This window comes from Plasmodium gallinaceum (assembly GCF_900005855.1).
Source record: "Plasmodium gallinaceum strain 8A genome assembly, contig: PGAL8A_v1_65, whole genome shotgun sequence".
Classification (NCBI taxonomy): domain Eukaryota; phylum Apicomplexa; class Aconoidasida; order Haemosporida; family Plasmodiidae; genus Plasmodium; species Plasmodium gallinaceum.
Genome location: NW_021628225.1, coordinates 1,271,505 through 1,295,608, shown reverse-complemented (window position 1 = coordinate 1,295,608; position 24,104 = coordinate 1,271,505). Strand labels below are relative to the sequence as shown.

The window sequence follows — 24,104 nt, the reverse complement described above, 5'->3', positions numbered from 1 at the left end:
TAAAGAATAACAAAAAAAAAAAAAAAAAAAAGGAAATATAATATATATTAATGATTAACATACAAAATAAGTTTAATACTATTCATTAATTTTTTTTTTTTTTGAGCTATGAAAAAAGAATAAGTTAAAAAAAAGTGAAGATTGTAATATAGATAAATAGTACTTTAACTGAAAAAGTTAATAAATTTTAATAGTTAAGGTTTTAATAAATGAAAAATAAAAGAAAAAGACAAAAAAGGAAGAAAAAAAATAATATATATTTAATATAAAAATAACTTTAGAAGTGCAACATATGCTATTTTTTTTTTTTTTTTTAATTATTAAATAATAAAAAATCAGCTTTTTTCATGAACTTAAAAAAAAATATCAATGATTTTATGAGAAATAAATAGAAATTATATTCTAATAATATAAAATGTAAAAAAGACTTGTAAAAAAGAAAAGAGAAAATTTGTTAATTTAAAACAGTACAAAATTAATTTATTTAAATATATGTATCTTAAAAAATGACATAAAATCCAATGGATAAGTATTTTTTCAAACAAAGCAAATTTTAAAAAGGTATGCACCTTTGTCTATTTAAAAATAAACTTGAATCTTTATATATATATATATATATATATATTTATTTTTATATTTATATTTTACAATTTAATATTTTATGTATTGTGTATATTGAGAAAATTTAAATATTTTTTTAAATTTCTTTTTTATTAAGTTAAAAATATAATTTATTTCTATTACTTTCTGTTTTCTCCTTTTATATTTATACCTATTTTTATCCAATATTATGATAAGTATTTATGTATTATATATAATATGCCTTCCTTTTGATTAAAAAAAACTCTTTTTTCTCCAATCATAAATTATTTGGTCATTATCATCAAACTTTGCATTTACTTTTTTTTGCAATTTCTTTTTCTTTTTTTCTTTTCTAATTTTTGTAATTTTATCTTTCAAATGTTCTAAATTAGTAGTTTTTTTTTTTAATTCATTCAAAATTTTTGTTTTATTATCATATTTATCGTCATATAAATAATCAATGTAATTATTCTTCTTTTCTTCATAAGTTTTTTCTATATTTTTATATTCTAATAAAATGTTTTTTTTTTGTTTTTTAATTTCTGCTATTTTTTGATTTAAAGTAGACAAAGATATTTTTTCTCTAATAAAAATATCTTTTTCTTTATTATCAAAAAATCCCTTTGGTATATTATCAGAGTGTGTATTTTTCTTGGCTAAATTATTTTCCTGATTTTTATTTACTATTTCATCTAAAAAATCATTCTTATGCTCACCTTTTTTTATATTTAATATTTCATATATTTCATTAATGTTAAAATTTGAATTTTTTTCTTTTTCTTTATTTTTTTTTTTATGAAATTCATTCAATTCTTCTAAAATATCCTCTTCATTCTCCTCATTTCTCTCTTTATCTTCATCATACATATTTCCTAATATACTTTTTTTTTTTTCTATTAGCATTTTATGTAAGTAATCAAGTTCTTCATAATATGCTGTATCTATTGGTTTATAATAAACTAAATCATCTAAATTACTATCATATAATTCCTGTATGTAATTATTATTTTCTATTTCATCATTTATATTATTTGTATTAGATTCTTTTTTTATTTTTTTATAAACCTCATTTTCATCCTCTTCATTTTCATTATTTTCACTTTTTTTTCTTTTTTCTAATTTTTTCTTAAGAATATTATCATTTTTTTTAAAATCTAAATTGTTAGTTGGCTCAATAATTTCATAAGTCTCTAATATTTCAACATCATCATCATTTTCATCTTTATACTCATTTTTCGTGATGCAATTATTTTGTTGTTCTACTGATAAGTTATATTTATCACCTAAATGATTCTTAACCACTTCATTTTTTGAATTTCTGTCAAATTGAATATCAGGAGAAGTTTTCATTATCTCATTTTTTTCTTCTTTTTCATTTGTAATATCATTTCCCATATTGTTATTAAGATTTTTATCTATTTCAATTTTTTCACAATTTTTTGTTTCTAATATATTATTTATATTATCACTTGTTTTGAAACTATCAAAAAAATCTTCAGGTAAGTTATCATTGTTTTTTATATCTATAGAACTACTAATTTTATCATACTCAATATTTTTACTAGTATCTTCATTTTCATTTTTTTCAAAAATATAATCATCTTTTTTATTATTGTATTTTGAAAATGCTTCTTTTAAATTACAGTTTTTATTTAACTTATTTACGGGTGCCATTGGCTCTTTATAATGACCTTCATTTAGGATATTGCATTCTTTTTTCGATATATTACTTTTATATATGTCTTCATTTTCTTCATTGCATTCTCCTATATTGTTTTCATAATTCTTCTGTATATTTAGAAAGAGGTTTTTGGGAATTTTTAAATTACTTTCTTCAGAAAGGTTTAAATTTGTCTCCTCTTTTATTTTTTCTTTTTTTTTTTTTTCATTTCTTATTAATTTTCTTCTTTCTTTTTCTTTTTTAATTAATTCTTTAATATTGGAATCCATATTTTTTTTTTTTTTTTTTTAAATATAACCAAAAAACTAAGTATTGAAAGCATTCATACAAAAAATGGAATATTAAGAATAAAAAATTTCATAAAAAGATAGAATTAAAATAAAAAAAAATAAAAAATTTAATAACAAAAAATATCCAAACAAGTTAAAAATATATTAAAACTTTGAATATATAAAAAATTAAAATAGTTTTAATTATCTCAAACGAATTATGAAATATTAAAATAATTCAAGAGAATACTATTTTTAAATAGTTTTAATAGTATGAAGTTTCTTTATTAAAATTATATTTTTTTTAAAGAAAGTAACAAAAAAAAAAAAAAAAAAATGAATATCATACTTTTACTAGAATTTTTTTTTTTTTTTTTTTTATTTACGTAATTTTTTAATTTCTTTCTCTTTTTCCTTTTTTTAAGAGTATAATAGTTTACACAGTTTCATTAAATATTTGGAAAATGTTTTTAACACAAAGCATATTTATTATAATAATATGTTGTGTACACATTTTAAAAGCACATGCATTTATATAAATAAAATTTTCAAGTTTATTTGTATTTTATTTATTGTTTTTTTATTTTTAAATTATTTTTTCTTATATTTTTTTTTTTTTTTTTTAATTAATTATGTTTAAAAATATAATTATAAAAAATTTTAAGGAATATTTTTATCAAAAGTTTACTTTTTATTGTTGTGAATTTATATATATTTTATAAAAATACATAATGAGGAAATAAAGCATAATGAAGGGTATTATGTGTATAAATTTTGAAAACTGTATTTTTATAACCTAATTAATTTTATTCTAATTAAAATAATTAATTAATCGGAAATTGTTATATCTTTTTAATTTTTAGTTGATTTTTTTTTTTATTTAATTAATTTAACCTTGGGCTTATTCTGTTTTATTGTTTTAATGTTTTTTTTTTTTTTTTTTTTTTTTTTTTTTTATAGTGTTTAACTGTAATTATACATAATTTAATTTACTTTTTAGTAGAAAAAGTAGTATACATATATATATATATATTTATGAAAAATGGAAAAAATTTATATAAAAGTATTTGAACTATCAGAATTAAATAGCAATGATTATTCTACTTACTACATAAAAGTTTATTGGAAAAATAAAAAATACAAAAGTTCTAAATTGCGTGGTTTAACATATAAATTTAATGAAGAGTTTATAATTCCTTTAGAAAAATCGGAAGATGATAAAGAAAAACTTTTTATTGAAGTATGGGTAAGTGGATTAGTAAATAGAAAAGTAGCTTACACTTTTTTTACACTTCAATTTATCAGAAAAGAAAGAATAATTAAACAAAAAATAAATTTGAAAGATGTTTTAAAAATGTGTAGCTTAGATTTATCCGTTTTTATAATTAAAAATGAAAGTGACATAATATTTTATAATATACAAGAAAGATTTCCTAATAAAACAAATAAAGAAATAAAAGATTCTATTTTAAAAAATTATAATGAGAAGGACACTATAATTGATCTTCAGAAAGGGGATTTTGTTAATGTAGATACTTCACAAAAAAATAGATATATGCATTTTCAAAGAAATATGCAATATCAAAATGATATTCCATTGGTGGATAATATACATGAGTTACCAAATGCAACATATAATATGATACCAAATACATATAATATAAATCCTCCTTTAGATGTATACAATGGCTATAATTATAACAATGCAAATAATAGTAATATTTTCAATCCAGTTACTAATAAAATGAATTATCCATTAAATAATGTAAGTAATTTAAATAGTGTAAATAATTTAGATAATAATAACAGAAATACTTTTCTACCTAATCCTGTGTATTATACAGGAAATTCTATGCCATCTCCTTATTCAGAAAAAATTCTCTATTTTTCTTCAGGAAACAAAAAAAAAGCTTTATTGATAGGAATAAATTATTATGGTACTAAGTATGAATTAAAAGGGTGTGTAAATGATACATTAAGGATGAAAAATTTACTTATATCAAAATACAATTTTTATGATTCATCAATGACTATGATAAGATTAATTGATAATGAAAGTAATCCAAATTATAGGCCTACAAAAAAAAACATTTTGTCAGCTTTAGCATGGTTAACTACAGATAACAAACCAGGAGATATATTTTTTTTTCTATATTCTGGGCACGGTTCACAACAAAAAGACTATACAAATATAGAAGAAGATGGATATAATGAAACGATACTCCCATGTGATTTTAAATCAGAAGGAGAAATTATTGATAATGATTTGCATAGATATTTAATTCAACCATTAAATGATGGAGTGAAATTAATATCTGTTGTTGATTGCTGTAGCTCAGGAACTTGCTTAGATTTAGCTTATAAATATAAATTAAAGTCAAAAAAGTGGAAAGAAGAAAAAAATCCATTTCATGTTGTTTGTGATGTTAGTCAATTTAGTGGGTGTAAAGATGGAAAATACGCAAATGAAATTGATAATAAAAGTAATGCACCTGGAGGATCATTGGTTACATCAATGATACACATTTTAAACACAAATAAAAATTATATAACATATGAATACTTACTGCAGAATATAAATAACTATATTAAGACATATAATAATCAAAAAATATGTTTTATGAGTTCACAAAAATTTAGTTTAGACAGAATATTTGATTTTGAACATATTCTGAAAAATAAAAACGAAAAATTAGGACTTGTTCTTAATAGTTACATTAAAATAAAGGAAAAAAAAAAAAAAAAATTTTAACCATATAAAAAAAAATTAAAATATAAATAGGTTTAGGAATGAGCATTATTCTATTCCTTATAATATATATTTCTTAACATTTTAGTATCTATTGAAAATGTATAATATTATTAATTTTAAAAAAAATGAATATTTCGAATAAATATATTTATTAAAGTTCAATTATTATTTTCTACTAAAAAAAGTAAAAAATTAACTTTCATGTACATACTTATTATATTTCCTTTTTTTTTTAGTTATATATTAATTAATTTTAATACAGTTATAATAATGAAAAAAAAAGAGTAAATTTGGTTAGTATAAAATTTAATTTTATGTATTTAAGTATTAATATTTAATTTTTTTCTAAATATTTTCATTAATTAAAATATTTTCTTAATTTATTTTTATAATAAAAAAAAGCATGTTGCTTTTTTCTTAACTTTTATTTATATTCGGTTTAATATTCAATTTATGTCTTTTTTTTTTTTTTTTTTTTTTTTTTTTTTAAGTATTCTAATAATATCCTGTTTTTTTTTAAGAGTTGTGTTTGTGTAATTATTTTATTATTTTTTTTTTCAATTTATTAGAACAAAAATAAGTTATCTAATTTTTTACTTAATCTCTTAATAAGGATTAAAGAAATGCTTGCTTAAAATTGTTTTATTATTTTTTCTAACAACACCAAGATTATAATAATCCTTTTAATCTCAATTTCTTTTTAAAAAAAGTATTTTTATATTATTAAAATAACCTTTTTTCTTTTAATTTAATATATGAAATATTTTTTACAACAACAAAAAAGAAAATTCAGAGAATTAAAAATTAATTTTAGTGTTGTAAATATATTTTTATTATTTTAAAAATATAATTAAATTTTAAATAATTATTTTAACTTTAAAAAAATAAAATATTCAATTAAATTTCTCTTTTTAATTTTCCATTGAATAGAAAGGTGATACACATTCTTAGTTGTAACAAAAAATACATCATTTTAAATGGAATAAAAAAAAAATTGTTCTTGATAAATATTTTTTTTATTTTCGAAGTTTTCATCATTTCTCTTTATTTTTTATTTTATATTTTTGATATAATTATTTATTTACATTTTTTATTTATTTTTTTTTTTCTCTTCCATTATTCTCAAAACACATGCATTTAAAAAAATATCTTTACCGTTTTTAGCTTTTGGAATAATATGGAAATTACAACATTTCCTTTTTTTGTTATAATTATATCAGATATTTTTATTTAATAATTTTTTATTTCTTTTTTTATATGAATAATTTATAAAGAAAAATTAATAATTTTCCTTTAAGATCAAATAATTGATTTTTTATTCATTCTTTTACATGTAGAACAAGTTAATGCACTGCTTATTAAGACAAAATTTTTTTTTAAAAATTTGATCCCTTTTTATTTGAAGTTGTAAAAATTTTATAAAAAAAAGAAAAGAAAAAGATGTCTTTTTTATTTTTTAGTGTACAACCAGTATTTATTAATTAATTTATTATTTTACTTTCATTATATAGTAACATAAAAACTTTCGAATCTTTTTTTTAAAAATAAAAAAAACTCTAAAAGTGTAAAAAATTTTTCCTTATACCTTAATATTATAAATTTTTTTAATTTTTTTTTTTTTTATAAAGTTCTTGCTGTTAATAAAATTTTTTTGAAATTTCTATTTTGTTAATGTGAAATTTAAATAATATTATAATCCTAAATTTTGTTACATGCTATATTAACATATATATATTAATATATATATATATATAATATACTTTTGTGTATTATTAACATTTCTTTTTTTATTTTATATGAAATAAAAAAAAACTTATAATTTAATATTTTATTTTTTATTTTTTGAAAATATGTTTCTGCCTAAAGACGAAATGCTAATTTTACATTTTACTGTTCATGATGTATATGACACAAACGACAATAAAATAACACTTGAAGAAAAACCATATATAAAATTTTATTGGAAAAATATAAAATATAAAAATTACTTAAAATTTTTTTCAAAAGAAATAAATTGGTTTTGCGAATTCTTTTTGCCCTATAGCTTAGGAGATTGTATAGAAAATTTGGTAGTTCAAATATGGGCTAGTAGTTATATAAAAACCAAAAGAAAAATAGCTTACAATTACATTAATATAAATAATGTAGAAAAAAAAAGTAAAATTAATGGAAAGACAGAATTAATAGGTAGAAGAAAAGGATTAAAAATAATTTACAGTCTTCAAATAATGTGTTATTCATTATATAAATTCATGAAAAGTACACAAATGCTAATATTAGATAAAATATCTATTTATAAAATGATGCAAATACATAAGAAAAATGAAAAAAGTAATTACTGGCTAGAAAAAAATAACCTTTTTGATAAATATCTTATATCATTATTCGAGAAGAAAAATTATGAAAAAGCAAATACGGCTTTACGATTAAAAACAATAAAAACACAAAAAATTAAAACAAAAATTAAATCGAACTTGAAATTAAAATGGAAATCAAAACTAAAAAGAAAAAATAAGACAAAATCAAAAGTAAGTATAAAAAAATCACAATTAAATTTAAAAAACATATCAAGCATAACAAAAAAAAACGCAAAAAAAACATCAAAAAAAAAAATAAAAATAAATGTAAAACCAAAAGATGTTGATTCAAATAGTAAACATAAAAAGTATTTTTTAAATATAGGCTATAAAATACATAAATTAGCACCCAAAAAAACTATTAAATTTTTCAATTTTAAATTTACTTTACCGGATAATGAAAATGATATTTTAAAAACTACCACAAATTGTACAAGTAAGAATTTAGCATATCCTAATTTTAACAAAGCTAGGTGTATTTATTATTTGCTTAAAAAAATAAAAAAGGAAAAATTATGAGAGATATAAATAAATATAATAAATATAGAACAAATCTATATTCAAAATATATGTATTTTCGAATACAAAATGAAATCTAAAAAATATAAGAATTAAAATGTCATGAAATTCACATTAAAAAAGAAAATAAAAAAATAAATATATAGATATATATACTTTAGAAATATTCAAGAAAAATAAATAATGAAAAAAAACTCAATTTAAATAAAATTTTAAGTAGAATTAGCTAAAAATTAAAAGAAAATTAAATGAACAAAAAAAAAAAAAAAAAAAATTCCTATAAAACATTAATTAAATGTAATATATTATTTAATGAAAATATGATAAACATAATTTTTCTTATAAAATTTCAATATAGGCTAATTTTTTTTAATACTTTTTGACTTCATATAATTTTTAACATGTAACATATAAAAATTTAAAAAAAAAAAATTAAAAAATTAAATTATTATTTAAATTTCGTATATATATTTATGATAAACCCTCTATTATTATTTAATAATAATTTTTTTTTTTATTAAATTGTTCAATTTTTTTATATTTATAATAAAATTTTATTGATAATTTTTTAAATCATCTAATTTATTTTTTATTTTTTTTTTTTAATTCACACAATTATATATTTTTATTTTTATTTTTGTTATTTTAACTTAAAAATTTAATCATTTTTTAATATTATTTTAAAAAAAATGAATAAAAGCGAAATAACCAAAGAGCCAAAAAATAAAATTGGAAATAATAAAATAAAACGTGTAAAATTTAGAAGAGTGAAAAAAATAAAATTTAAGGATGAAAAAATATTAGTGGAAAAAAGAAAAAGCAAAGTGAAAAAAAATGTAAGAAAACTATATTTTTAAACCCAAAAATTTTTATAAATATATTAGGATGATTATAAAAAAAAACGTCATTATACTCTATATATTTGTGACATTTTTTTTTTCTTTTATTTTTCCTGTAGAAGAGCAAAAAAAAATTTGATACTATCTTTAAAAAGAAAGAATATGAAAAAAAATTAGAAAAGCAAAAAGATGAATTTTATAACTTACAAAAACAATGGAAAAATCAAAATTTTGATCAAGAAAAGTCTTGCATTTTTGTACTAAGAAATGATGTTGATTGTATTTATAATGCTCCCAAAAAAATTCTTCAGGTACCTAATTTTTTTTTTTTTTTTTGTTTATTAAGACTTATTTATTTTCTAATGTGTATTGTTGATCATTCTTTTATTATATTAAAATTTATTAGATTAAATTATGTCTTATGTAGAGAGTATATTATATTTTTAATTATATATACTTTTGTATATATAAGTTACAAATATATTATTTATTCCTTATACCTTATATAATTTTTTATTTGTAGAAGCTAAAGTTAAATAATAAATATGATGGTATATTATTAATTAATACTAAAAAAAATATGAAAATATTATTTATAATAAGTCCTTACATATGTTATGGTTATATAAAAAAATATAATTTTTATAATTTAATGGAAAAAAGGCTTTTTTTAAAAGATGATAATAATAAAATAAAAAGAGTTAACAGCAATAAAATTATTGAAGAACTCTTTGGAAAGCAAGGAATACTCTCTTTTTCATCTCTTTGTGATTATATTTTCGAATGTAAAGAAAATGCAGATTTGATCACAAAAAAATATATTATGCCTTTTGATTTTTCTTTTCTAAATAATAAGATGACTTTTGATTTTCTACAATTTAAAAATGAATTCAAAGGATTTATGAAAGAAGAAATTAACGAGATATTAGAAAAAATAATTTAAAAAATTTTTTTTCTTTGTTAAATTAATGGTACTTTGTAATACATAAAACAATATACACTATTTATAAGTGGAAATTTAATTTGTGTGCATATATATTTTTTTTTAATTTGTAATTACAATTTTTTATGGTTATTTTTAATTTTAAAAAATAATACTTAAAAAAAGAAAGGTAAAATTAATTATATTTGTTTTTAAAAATATTAAACAAAAATTGATGTAATTTTTTTTTTTTTTTTTTTCTCATTTTTAATTATTATTTTGTACATTTAAAAAGAAAATTTTATTTTTAATACTATTTCACATTTATTTATTATAATACAATGTTATATATTTATTTACTTTTTTAGTATATAAATATATGTATTTTAAATGGAAATAATATATAATTATTGACCTACCTCTAGCAATTTTCTTATAAAAAAAAAATTGGAAAATACGTTTGTATTATCAATAATATTAATTAGCTTTTTTTTTGTTTAGTTTATACTAAAAATTTTTTTGGTAATCATATTTTCTCTATTCGGACCTACACCTATCCATACAATTGGAATTTTTAAATATTTTTCTATTGCAAAAATATATTTTCTTGCATTTAATGGCAAATCTTCAAATTCTTTGCAACATGATATATCTTCTTCCCATCCTTCAAATTTTTCATAAACTGGATCATATTCTGCTAATTCATCTTCATCAATAGGATAACAATCCTTTTCTAATAACTTCCCTACAAATTAAAAGAAAAAGAAAATTAACAAAAATATATAAAAGAATAAATATATAAAAATTATTGATTATTATTAATATAATAGATACGAAAAAGAAAATCGTAAAAAATAACTTTAAAAAAAAATTTTAATAAATTGAAAAAGTTTAATATATTTATCCTGATATAGTTGTAAAAAATTACCTGTTTTTTTATTTACAAAGTTAGTACATAATAAAATTTCTTTTAACCCTGATAATACATCTAATTTTGTCAAATTAATTATATCAATGCTATTAATATGTTTTACATATAACAACATTGGAATGTCTAACCATCCACATCTTCTAGGTCTTTTTGTAGTCGTTCCATACTCATAACCTTTTTCTCTTAAATACTCACCAATTTCATTATCTAATTCTGTTAAAAAAGGTCCACATCCAACTCTAGTTAAATAACTTTTCACTACACCTATCACTAAATTCAATTTTTTATAATTAATTCCTAAACCTGAAAAAATACCTCCCACTGTTGTGCTACTACTAGTTACATACGGATAAGTACCAAAATCAATATCAAGCATAGCTGCATTGGCTCCTTCAATTAATATCTTTTTATTATTTTCTATACTTTTATTCATAAAGGAGACAACATCAACTATCTTATCCTTTAAAATTAAGTGATATTTATAAAATAAATTTAATTCTTCCTCCTTATCATATTGAGTTATGTTATATAATCCCATTAAGTGATCTATTAATTTAATATATATCTTTTTAAAATTTTCAAAATTTTTTAATGTTCCTAATCTTACACCTATTCTGGATGCTTTTGTAGAATAACACGGACCTATTCCTCTTTTAGTTGTACCAAGCTGACTTCCTTCTTTTAATTTTTCATTTTCCTGTAATGAATCTATAATTTGATGTATATCAAATAAGATATGTAATTTATTAGATAAATATAATCTATCTAATATGTTTCCTCCAATAGAATTTATTTCTTCTATTAGTGATTTTATATGAACTACCATACCATTTCCTAAAACATTTATATTATTCTCATATAATACACCACATGGTAATAAATGCAAAGCATATTTTTTATTATTAACTGATATAGTATGACCTGCATTAGAACCTCCATTAAACCTACATGTTATATCCGAATATTTTGACAATATATCAATTATTTTACCTTTTCCTTCATCACCCCACTGGGCACCTAATACTGCAACCACATTTCCTTTATCAACATTTTTAATGTCATGATTAAAGATATCCATTTTGAATAAATTTAGATATTTATAAATATACGGAATTAATTAAATAAAAATATAAGAAAATAGATTTAAAAAAAAAAAAAAAAAAAAATATATGCTTTAATGTTTTGTTAACAAACCTTCTAAGATGAAATATAAACATTAATTTCTTTATTTTATTTTTTTACTTCTCTCACCCAATAAAATATGACATAAATAAAAATTTAATAAATCTCTCTTTTTTTTTCTTATTAATTTTGAATGTTAAAAATTTTAGGGCATCTTCAAAAAAAAATTTTTTTTGTAATTTTTTTTTTTTTTCTACTTTTATATTGATGTATATTATGAAAAAAATAAAAAATGTTTGTATTTTAATTTTAGTATGTTTTTTTTATTAATAAATTAATTTAAAAAAAAAAAAAAAAAAAAATGATATAAAATAATGTATATAATATTATATCCTAGTTCCCAAAAAAAGAAAAATATTAAGAAAATAATTTTCATCTAAAAAAAAAAAAATAAAATAAATAATAATAATAGAATATATTTGAAAGTTTTTACAGATGTTACTAAATATTTTTAAAATTTAGATATATGACGATAAGAAAAAAAAAATTTTTTTTTACATTATTGGAGAAATAAAAATACCTATAGATATAATTAAGAATGAAATTAACACTGAATTATATATTCTATAAATTAGTAAATTTAAGGTTTATTTATTTTTTATTTTTTTCTTGTAACCTAACTTTTATACACTTTTTATATATCCTTTGTTATTTAAAAAGAAAGTAAAAATTATTATAAAAATTAGCTATTCATTTGAATCTATTTAAATTCACACTTTTTAAAAAAAAAAAAATTATAGAATATCTACTTTAACTAAATTATTATAAATTATTAACTATTTAATTAAAAAAAAAAAAAATAAAATAAATTAATAAAAAGGAAAAATTATATTCTTATTAATTTTTTTAATATATTCCTTTTTATAAATGAATTTCTTTTCTTTAAAGCAAGTAAGTAATTTAGAGGTTATTATACCCATAAAAATTTTCTATTTTTTTCAATTCAAAAAAAAGTTGTGTAATAAGTTAAGAAGCTATTCTTTTAGTATTTTTTTTAATACACTTAAAATTTTTTTAGAAACAAATTATTAACTTACGAAATGGTGATATTTATTTATATATAATTATTTTTCTATTTCATTCTTATTAAAAAAAAAAATTTCTATTACTCTCTATACCAATAAAATAAAAAAAGCTAATTTGTTTTACTTATTTCTTACAATACTTCCTATATATAATATCAATAGAAAATTTATATTTTTTCATTGATTTAAAATAAAATCATTTTTTTTTTTTTTTAATATTAAACACTTTATGTAACTAGTCATTAGTATTAATTTTCTTATTTCGATTTACTGTATACATTTCCTGTTTTCATATTTTAAAATTATTTATATATATATATATGTATATGCATTAACCAAATTCATTTATTTTCTTCTATTTTTATAATAAAAATATATTAAAAAAGTATATTGACAAGAAAATGGATGTGTTGTTATTAAATATTATTAAGACTCTTTTTTTTTTTTTTTCATTTTTACTTTATATAATTTCAAAAGGTATTTTACTTTAATTTCCCTTTCTTCTTTCTCTTATACTTCTATTATGGTACCTTAAACTCACATATTTTATTTTTTGTTTGATTTTATTTTAATATTTTCTTTTTTTTAAATTAATGTTACCATTTTTCCTCCTATATTTTTATTTATATTATATATTAATATTTCCTATAAATTTTTTTCTTTTTTTTTTTTATTTTACACAAAAATTTATTTTTTAAATTTAATTTTACTTTTTTTTTTTTTTTAAATATTTATTGTCACAATAACTATTACATTTTTTATGCTACTTTAACCATTAATTTTCTTTATTTTCAATATTTTTTTTTTTCATTTTTTGTAATTTGAACTTGCATGTTTTTGTGAAATAAAAAAATATTTTTATAGCTAGTAAAAAAAAAAAAAAATAAAATAAAAAAAAATAAAATAAATAGTAAAAATAAAAATAAAGAAAAATAAAAAAAAGTAAATAGAAAAATATAATATAAATTTATATTTACATTTATTTATTTTAATTACAAAGGTTTAAAAAAAACGTTTTTAAGAAGGAAGCAATACACTTCTTTATGAGTTGAATTGTGTCAAATAATTTCTATGGTTAATAAAAAGGAATAAGAAGAAATTATATGTATAAAATACATTAAAAGAAATATTTAATCTTTTGTTACTTTTTTTTATGCCTTTACATAATATGATAACAATACGGAATTAATAAGACTTTAAAAAACAGAGTTATATGCATAATAATTAATATTTCTCATTAATAGTATTTTTATGAAACATAAAATATAATCAAATATTTTTAATGATTGCCTCTTTTTATTTTAAAAAGGCAGAAAAAAAAAATAGTATAAGAGATAAAAATGTAGTAATGAAATACATTAATAAAAAAGATAACCTTTTCTTAGTTTTCTTTTTTTTTTTTTTTTTTTTTGAGATTAGAAGATTATACACATCAAAATAATAAAAAAAATATTAAGAAAAAATTGAATTTTTTAGAATAAAAACATTTAAAGTTGTGGATAATTTTATGCATTATTATAAATATTAATCAATCTATTAAAATAGTATCAACTTCCTTATTTTTTTTTTTTTTATTTAATGTAAAAAAAAGAACATTAATACGCAATGTATAACTCTTGGTATGAAATAGTGCGATCCATTTCGCCATATAATTGGGCAATGCTTGGTATAGCATTTTCATTATTCCTTTCTATTATTGGAGCAGCATGGTAAAGAAATATAAAATAAAATGATGAAAAAATAAAAATATTACTCTTTTGAATAAAAAATAAGAATACTATTTCTATTATATTTACTTTAATTATGTATTATTATTTCTTTTTTTTTTTTTTAAATTTAGGGGAATATTTATTTGTGGCACAAGTATTATGGGAGCTTCAGTTAAATCCCCACGTATCATATCGAAGAATTTGATTTCCATTATTTTCTGTGAAGCATTAGGTAAATTTTTTCATTTAATTGAAAAAAAAAAAAAAAAAAAAAAAAAAAGATAAAAAAGATAAATTAGAAACATATTATATAAAGATGAAAAAAAAGTATATTAAAAAAAAAATATATAGTAAATAAATTATATTTGACTTTTTTTAGGTATGTATGGGGTTATTACAGCTGTCTTTTTACAGATAAAATTTGTTGGAATAAATAAAGAAGTTCATCCCCCTTTAGTTTTAATGAATGAAAAGGATCAATTAATTATGAATACTATAGGAGGAGGATGGGCATTATTAGCTAGTGGCCTTACGGCAGGATTATCTAATCTCGTTTCAGGGTATTTTATTAAAAAAAAAATAATAAATATCAGTATAAATAACTAAAATATGAATACATATATAATAAGACACAAACAAAAATAAATTTTAATAAAATTCTTTTTATATAATTTATTTTTCTTTTTATGTTTGTAACTTCAGTATTTCTGTAGGTATTACTGGTAGTACATGTGCTTTGGCAGATGCACAAAATTCTGACCTTTTTGTTAGAATGTTAATGGTTGAAATATGTGCTAGTGTTATAGGTAAGTTTTCTTTTATGAAATAAAAAGAATAACAATAAATAATTTATGAACATATGTAAAAATAGTTTACATATATATTTAAATTTTTTAAGAAAACAAATAATGATATTTATGAACAATTTATTTTTTTTCAAGGATTGTATGGATTAATTGTAGCCATTGTGTCTATTGGTGATGTTCAATTCACATAAAATATATCCAGAATATTATGTTAATTTTTATTTATTTTATATTTTGAAAATTGTTTTTGTTTTATGCTTCAAGAAATTATATGTAAACATTTTTTCCTCTTTGGTGCATATATTTTAAAATCAGCTAATAATCGTTTATAATTATATATGTTTGTAGAAGTTTTTTTAAAACTTTTTTTTTTTTTTTTTTATATTTAAGTTTTTAGTTTATTTTACTCTTTATATATATGTATTTTTATTTATTTATTTATTTTTTTTTTTATGATATTTCCTTAATTTATTTCTAATAACTTTCATTTTTTTTTTTAATTTTAAATATTACAGAAATATTTTTAACATTATAAAATAATTCTTTTAACACTTTTAGATTATCATTTTTTTTTTTATTGAGAATGGAAAATATATTTATATTTTTTCTTGTTTATATGTTAGATGATTCAATTGTTCATTAAAATATAAAAAAGGCGACAAAAAAAAATTTTAATTTTACAATTTTTTTTAAATATTATAGAATCTTTATTTGCATTTAATCATCATGAAATTAAAAAAATTCAAATGAATATCAAATTATTTTAAAAGAAATTATTCAAAAATATATAGTTTTATTTGAATATTAAAAAAAAAAAAAAAGAATAATTCAAGAAGCACATATAATATACTATAATTTTAAAGGAGAAAAAACATTCATGCATAAAGTTTTTTTTTTTGAAGGACAAACAAATAAAAGCTTAATTAAAATAAATAATTGCATTGTAGATAATGAAAAAATAAAAAAAAAAATAATAAAAAGATAATAAAAAAATATATTTTATAATTATTTATAGAATTTTTCAAATTATATGAGATTTTAAGAAAATTTAAAAATTTTAATTTTTTTTGTTCTTTTATTTTTGTATATATAAAATTATATTCTTGAAATTTAATAAATGTATGTATATATCTTTTCTATTAATATATTTAAATTAGCATTTTAATTTGATTAAATTGTAAAATTAATTTAAATAAACACATTATAATTTGAGATATTAAAAGCATTTATATAATTTTTTTAACAAAAAAAAAAAAAAAAAAAAAAAAAAAAACATAAGAAAAAAAAATATTTAAATCATTAAAATATTTTTAATAAAAGTAACATTTATAAGGAGAATTTGATTATCTTATATTTCTTTCATTTTATAAATATATCTTTTATTAAAAACTAATTCAATTAATACATTATTTTTTTTAAATCAAAAATTATAAGGAAATGGGAAAAAAGAAAAAAGTGGGAAAAGAAAGAATTGATAAGTATTATAAATTAGCAAAAACAGCAGGATATAGAGCAAGATCAGCTTTTAAATTGATTCAAATAGCGCAAAAATATAACATTTTCAAAGATGCAAAAATATTAATAGATTTATGTGCTGCACCAGGGGGTTGGTTGCAAGTAGCTTATAAAAACATGAATAAAAGTAGCACAATAATAGGAATTGACTTAGTACCAATTAGAAAAATTGATGATAATGTAATAACGATAAAAAGTGATATAACAACTGGTGATTGTATTAAAAAAATAAAAAATATTATACAAAATGAAAAGGCAGATGTAATTTTAAATGATGGTGCACCTAATGTAGGTACTACTTATTCATATGATAGTTACAATCAGAATATTTTAGTTCTTAATAGTATTAAAATAGCTCATCTTTTTTTAAAAAAAAATGGAATATTTATTACGAAAGTTTTTAGAAATGAAGAATATATTTCATTAATATGGGTACTGGAAAAATTATTTGCTGAAGTAAAGCATATAAAACCGAGAAGTAGTAGAGAAATATCGTCGGAAATATATTTAATTGCTATTAATTTTTTAAATAATAAAGTAGACAAAAAATTATTTGATTATACATATGTTTTTAGTGATGAATTCAAAAAGGATTATAATAAAATAAATTCACTTCACAAAAATGAGACTGATTTTAGTGATAATAGTGATGAAGAAGAAACAAACAAAAAAATTAAAAAAAAAAAAGGATTGTCTACTATTTTGAAACAAAAGAAGAAAAAAAATAGGCAAGGATACGATGTTGGAGATGATTACAGAGATACAGATATATGTAATTTTATTAACAGTGATAATTATATAGATTTATTGATAAAAAATAATAAATTTACATTTGATAAAAATTATGAAAATTCTTCAGATCCTCTAATAAAAACTACATATAATTGTATATACAAAAATGAAGAAACAACAGAAGAAATACTTCATTTATGTAACGACTTAAAAATATTAGGTAAATCAGATTTATTTCATTTAATTAAATGGAGATATAAAATTAAAAATGCTATAAATAGAAATATTAATAAAAAAAGCAATGAAGTAGAAAAAGAAAAAAAGGAAAATGAACAGAAACAAGAGGAAGAAAAAGAAAAAGATAGTGTGAAGTTAAATGTAAGAAATATATCAGAAGATGAATTGAGTAATTCTTCCGATGATTATTCTGAAAGAGATGAAATAAATGAATTTTCTAGTTATATTGAAAAAAAGGAACAAAAAAAAAAAAAAAAAAAGGAGAAAAAATTAAAAAAAGAATTAGAAAAAAAAAAAAAATCTAACCAAACTCTTAAAATTGATTATGATGAAGAAGAAATACATTTCAATAAAGACATGTTAAAGTTATTAAATAAACAAAAATTTGAAGACCATTTAAAGATTTTAAACAATAATGATGATGAAAAACTAGAAATTTATGAAGATAAATCTGAAATTAGTGAAGAAAATTATTCTTCTGATAAAAGTGAGGAAAACCGTTATTTAAAAAAATTAGGTAATTCGAAGTTAGATGAATTAGAATATCTTGTTAACTTAGACTACGAAAAACAAAAAATGAAGGAAAAGAAATTACAGGAGGAAAAAAAAATAGATAATATGACTAGAAGAAAAAGAGCAATGGATTACAAAAATGAAGAATTAATGAAAATTCAAAAAATAATGGAATTGAAAAATGAAGAATTGTTAATGAAAAAAAAATTACATGATTATTTGAGTGATGAAGAATCAAGTGATGATAATAGTTTATCAGAAAAAGATAAATCAGATGATAATAACTATGAAATTTATAAAAAAGGAAAGTATGAAAAAGATAGTTATGAAACTAGTGAACTATTAAAAGAGAATTTACATATAAAAAATATAGTTAATAAAATAATGCGTTTAAGAAAAGATGTTAAAAAAAAAGAAGAAGAGCATTCAAATATGAGTCGTTTTTTTGATCAGAAAATATTTACTAATATATTTGATCAATTAGATAATGAAACAAATAATGATAATAATGTGGATGAAAAAAAAGGTGCTTTAAAAAAGGAGAATACAATAGACAAAAAATATGACAGTGATAGTATTAATGATGATAACTTAAGTGAAGATATAAGTGAAAATATAAAAGAAATGAATGAAAGTCAATTGCCTAAAATTCCATTACCAGAAAAGCTAGCTAAGAAGGAAAAAAAAAAAAAATTAAAAGAAAAATATGGAAATAACGAAGTAAAAATGAAAAACTCTAGTTTTTCTATTGTCAAAACCAATGAAAATTCACAAAATATAAATAATTATTTTTCGAATTTAGTTAAAGATGAGGATGAATTAGCATTTATAAGATGCATAGGAGAAAAGTTAATTCATAAAAAAAGTAGAATGGATTTAATAGACGAGTCATTTAATAGAAATTCTTATTTAGAAGATGAAGATACTTTACCTGAATGGTTTTTAGAAGAAGAAAAAAAGTTTAGAAAACCTGTTATTTCTATTGATAAAAAAATATTAGATCAGTACAAAAGCAAAATTAATAAAATAACCAGAATGCCTATTAAAAAGGTTATTGAAGCAAAAATGAGAAATAAAAAAAGAGAAATAGCTAAAATGAAAAAACTAGAAACAAAAATCGGAAAAATAGAGAAAAATGAAGATGATCCCTTCCTCCAACAAAAGGCCATAACTAATTTGTTAAGAAAAAACAAATCAGGTACATAATTACGCATTTTATTTAACATGAAAAATGAAAAATTTTCTTTTTATTATTAATTTTTTTATGACATATATATATTATTCAATAAGTTTTATATGATTATTTATAGAATACTATAAATATATATGCATGTGTATAAAGTTTTTTATATTATGCAGAATTTATACAGTAGTATACATTTATAATTTTATATTTTGATAAATAAATATATATACCCACAACTTTTATTTCTATTCTTTTTAGAAAAAAAACGGGAAAAATCTTACATAGTTTGTACCGGAAAAGGATCAAAAATAGCCAATAAAAAGAAAAAGAAAGGTGGAAAAAGCATAGTTAAGTATGTTGATAAGAGATTGAAAAAAGATAAGAGAGCTAAGAAAAGAATTGAAAAAAAAAGAAAAAATATATCAAAACATAAATATTCTAAATCTAAACCATTTAAATTCAGAAGAAAAAACTAAGAAATGTATATATATATATATATGTTTTATTAAACATATTAAGTTATAAATTATTCGTAACTTTGTTTTTCATATATTATTTTTATTTTATTTATTATATTATGTAATAAAAAAAAAAAAAAAAAAAAAAAAAAAAAAAAAAAAAAAATTTTTTTTTTTGTTTATTTCATAAATTTATTTAATAAATTATTTTATCTTTTCTTTATTTTTATTAAGTTATCATAAAAAAAAAAAAATTTCTTTTATTTTAATTTAAATTATAATATTTATGAATAAACTTTTATGACAAGTTCAGAAAAAAAAAAAAAAAAAAAAAAAGAGCAAACATTTTCTTGACTTCATTTTTATCTTTTGAATTTTATAAAATTTGCGTAATCAAATAGTTGTAATAAAATATGTCAACTCAAATTTCTGTATTTTTTTAATTAACTTCTCATAATGAAAAGTTAGAACAACAAAAATTAAAAGAAAAAAGAAATAACATATATACAATTAAAAAAAAAATATTTAATATACATAGAAAAAAAGCTAATCAAATATACGTAGAGTGTTATACATAAATATACATTTTTATATAATGAAACACACACGTAATTGCACACACAAACTAATAGGAAACAAAGGTATTTTATTTGAATGCTCATTTAAAGTCATGATTAATGTATTTTAATTTATGTACACATGTAATGAAAAAAGAATTTCGAAGTAACAATGTTATATCTATGAAAAAAAAAAATGATAATATTATATAAAAAAAAAAAAAAAAAAAATTTATATATTGCAATAGCATAATAAACGAATTTTGGAGTATTTATATATATTACAGAAATTATTTATATGTATTTGTATTTTTTATCCCCTTTTACAATTTAATTATTTTTCAGAAAGAAAAAAAAAAAAGGAAAAGGAGAATATTTATAAATAGATATTATAAATATTTAATTAAAAATATAAAAAAAAATACTTAACAATGGCTAATCTCTCTCTCCATACTTTAAAAAAGTATTATTTAGAACCTCAAACAAAATACTTAAGCATAGTTAATATTGAAAACAATGTAAAAAATATTCTAAAAATTAATTATACTAAAGATATAAATATAATTAAAGAAAAGGAATATTTAAATGATAATTATGAAATAGAAAATGATAATAAAAATAAGTTTTGGTTTTTTGGTTGTTTAGGAATAATAAAAGCAGAAGATACAAATTTTTTGGTAATAGTTTCTGATGCTGAAGTAGTATGTTATTTATTTAATTGTGCAATCTACAGAATAAAGAAATTTTGTTTTGTCCAATTGAACGATGATAAAATGAGTAAAAATTTTAATGAAAATTATCAATATGAATTTTATTGCTTAGGAACTAATGGGAACTTAATAAAAGTAAATAATAATACAAAAGGAGAAAAAAAATTTTTTTGTAATAAAAAAATTCAGAAACAGAATTATTTAGATAATATTTTTGAATCCAAAAATATTTTTTTTGAGAGATATATTTTTAAGTATAATAAATTTAATTATCACGATGCTTATATTCATAAATTTAAAAATAGTACATTAAAAAAAGATACATTAAAAACAATAATATATTTTTTACATGCTTTTAATAAAGGTCCTTTTTATTTTTCTTATTATTATAATTTAAGTATTTCTCTTCAAAAACAATACCTAAATGCATTCAAAAAAATTGAAATTAATAAAGAATATTCTCATATAAATAATTGTGAGCAAGATTGTAACATTTCACATAAAAACTCTTCTAATTGCTTCAACGATTTCAAAAAATTACAATTTTCACAAATTAATAAAGAATACACATGGAATTGGAAACTATTAGATAAATTTAACGAAATCGATGCATCTGACTTTATTTTATTTTTGATTCATGGGTATATTGGCTCAGAAGTGTTACATATAAATAATAATAAAATTATCTTATATTTAATATCAAGAAAAAATAAGAACAGGAGTGGTGTAAGGTTTTGGTGTAGAGGAGGAAATGAAAAGGGAGATGTGGCCAATTTTGTTGAAACAGAACAAATAGTGATTTGTAATGATTCAAGAAAAATAAACGTTTTTAGTTATTTATTAATTAGAGGATCAATACCTGTATTATGGAAACAGCAACCAACTTTAAGATTTAGGCCAAGAATAAATATATATTCAGATATGAGTGAAAATATTAATATTTTAAAATTACACATGGAAAAATTAAAAAAGACATATGGAAAAATTTCTATTACTAATTTAATAAATAAAAAATTTGGTGAAAGGTATTTAGGAGAATGTTTTGAAATGTGTTTAAAAAAATGTAATGTTGAGCATAATTTTACTTGGTTTGATTTTCACAGCGAATTTAAAAAATTAAATTTTGAAGCATTACAGAAATCATTAAAAACAGTAGTAACTGATTTAAACGATTTTTCATATTTTTCTTTTTCTTTTCCAAATACTCTTAATAGTTTAAACCATGAAGAAAATTTTTCATGGTTAAATGTAAAAACTCACAGTTTTCAAAAAGGAATATTTCGAGTAAATTGTATTGATTGCTTAGATAGAACAAATGTTTTTCAAAGTTTTTTAGCGAAATATATTTTATTTTTGCAGTTAAAAAGTATACATATAAAATTAGAACAAAGTAATAATTTTCCTTATTATTTCTTTAAAAATTCCTGTGATGAAATATTATATCGTAAAATTTGGATAAATAATGCTAATGCTATAAGTATAATATATAGCGGTGCCGGTGCTTTAAAAAATGATATAACACAAAATGGTAAGAGAACAGTTGGTGGTCTGTTTCAAGATTTATATTACATTTTATTGAGATATATAAATAATAATTTCTTAGATGGTTATAATAATGATTGTATAAATTTAGCTACCAATGAAAATTTAAAATATTCACATATTTTTAATATTCATAAAGGAAATTATAATCAGTTGATAAAAGTATTATTAGAATTTATTATTATTTTTTCTGCATCTATATGTACCAGTCCAATGCAGGAATTGCTAAAAAGAGTTTATTTTTTTACACATAATTTTATTATTAACTCTTTTTCTAACTTTACCAATTATATATTTTTTCTTATAAGGAAAAATTTTCATTTATTTTTATTTCCTTTAAATCAAACTAAATATTTCAATTTTATTTCTATTTTAGCAAAAACATCAGGTGTTGTGTCTATTTCTTTTTTAATTTTCCTTTTTTTTTGTATTTACGTTTTCTTTCAAAAAAAAAGAGTTATGTCTTCCCCACAATTGGATACAAATACTTAAATGAAAAAAACTTTAAACAGTTTTTCATTTTACAGTTTTAAATTGAAGAAATTTTATAAAATATTTTTGTTTGAAAAAAAAAAAAAAAAAATAAAATAATATCTGTTTTTATATCTTTCTAAAAAAATTATGAAGTTTCTATTTTTATTAGTGTGTATGCATTTTTTCATTTGTTCTGTTTTATTCTTGTTACTTTATTTGGTAAATGTTAAAAATATTTAAAAAACATTTTTCTTTATATTTTAATATACATATAAAACAAATTATTTCTTTTAGAAAAATACATTTTTTCAATATAATAATAATTTTATTTCTTTAGTTTTTTATATAGCAATTTATATTTCATTTTATTCAATTTAAATACTATATTGTATAAAACTTAATAAAAAAAAAAAAAAAATAAACATATGGCTTTGTATTTTTTTTTGTATGTAAAAAGGAATACATATATATAACTTATATATATAATGCCTATCCTCTTTTTTTTTTTTTTTTTTTTTTTTTTTTTTTTTTGTTTATTTTACGTATTAATACATTATTGGTGTAATTTTTCATTGAATTTTTATTGATATATTTATTTATAATTAT

At 18.1% G+C, this 24,104-nt stretch overlaps 8 protein-coding genes across 8 annotated transcripts; 6 read left to right on the top strand and 2 right to left on the bottom strand.

Moving 5' to 3' along the window:
- Positions 1-834: 834 nt before the first annotated feature.
- PGAL8A_00161300 (conserved Plasmodium protein, unknown function) lies at positions 835-2,532 on the bottom strand (the record flags this gene model as incomplete). The annotated part of the gene is made up of 1 exon (XM_028675168.1): positions 835-2,532. One exon carries the CDS (start codon positions 2,530-2,532, stop codon positions 835-837), a length of 1,698 nt encoding a protein of 565 aa, XP_028526726.1.
- A 1,042-nt stretch (positions 2,533-3,574) lies between these two features.
- MCA1 (metacaspase 1, putative) lies at positions 3,575-5,284 on the top strand (the record flags this gene model as incomplete). The annotated part of the gene is made up of 1 exon (XM_028675166.1): positions 3,575-5,284. One exon carries the CDS (start codon positions 3,575-3,577, stop codon positions 5,282-5,284), a length of 1,710 nt encoding a protein of 569 aa, XP_028526725.1.
- Positions 5,285-7,134: 1,850 nt separating this feature from the next.
- PGAL8A_00161100 (conserved Plasmodium protein, unknown function) lies at positions 7,135-8,160 on the top strand (the record flags this gene model as incomplete). The annotated part of the gene is made up of 1 exon (XM_028675165.1): positions 7,135-8,160. The coding sequence occupies one exon, from the start codon at positions 7,135-7,137 to the stop codon at positions 8,158-8,160; it is 1,026 nt and encodes a 341-aa protein (XP_028526724.1).
- Positions 8,161-8,849: 689 nt separating this feature from the next.
- Positions 8,850-9,942, top strand: PGAL8A_00161000 (60S ribosomal protein L7-2, putative; the record flags this gene model as incomplete). The annotated part of the gene is made up of 3 exons (XM_028675164.1): positions 8,850-8,996; positions 9,119-9,310; positions 9,523-9,942. The coding sequence occupies 3 exons, from the start codon at positions 8,850-8,852 to the stop codon at positions 9,940-9,942; spliced, it is 759 nt and encodes a 252-aa protein (XP_028526723.1).
- Positions 9,943-10,418: 476 nt separating this feature from the next.
- On the bottom strand, positions 10,419-11,930 carry ADSS (adenylosuccinate synthetase, putative; the record flags this gene model as incomplete). Its single annotated transcript, XM_028675163.1, has 2 exons — positions 10,419-10,666; positions 10,850-11,930. 2 exons carry the CDS (start codon positions 11,928-11,930, stop codon positions 10,419-10,421), a joined length of 1,329 nt encoding a protein of 442 aa, XP_028526722.1.
- Positions 11,931-14,664: 2,734 nt separating this feature from the next.
- PGAL8A_00160800 (V-type proton ATPase 21 kDa proteolipid subunit, putative) lies at positions 14,665-15,765 on the top strand (the record flags this gene model as incomplete). Its single annotated transcript, XM_028675162.1, has 5 exons — positions 14,665-14,768; positions 14,900-15,000; positions 15,148-15,328; positions 15,471-15,574; positions 15,710-15,765. 5 exons carry the CDS (start codon positions 14,665-14,667, stop codon positions 15,763-15,765), a joined length of 546 nt encoding a protein of 181 aa, XP_028526721.1.
- Positions 15,766-17,011: 1,246 nt separating this feature from the next.
- PGAL8A_00160700 (large subunit rRNA methyltransferase, putative) lies at positions 17,012-20,233 on the top strand (the record flags this gene model as incomplete). The annotated part of the gene is made up of 2 exons (XM_028675161.1): positions 17,012-19,769; positions 20,016-20,233. 2 exons carry the CDS (start codon positions 17,012-17,014, stop codon positions 20,231-20,233), a joined length of 2,976 nt encoding a protein of 991 aa, XP_028526720.1.
- A 970-nt stretch (positions 20,234-21,203) lies between these two features.
- PGAL8A_00160600 (inositol-polyphosphate 5-phosphatase, putative) lies at positions 21,204-23,516 on the top strand (the record flags this gene model as incomplete). Its single annotated transcript, XM_028675160.1, has 1 exon — positions 21,204-23,516. One exon carries the CDS (start codon positions 21,204-21,206, stop codon positions 23,514-23,516), a length of 2,313 nt encoding a protein of 770 aa, XP_028526719.1.
- Between the last annotated feature and the right edge of the window lie 588 nt (positions 23,517-24,104).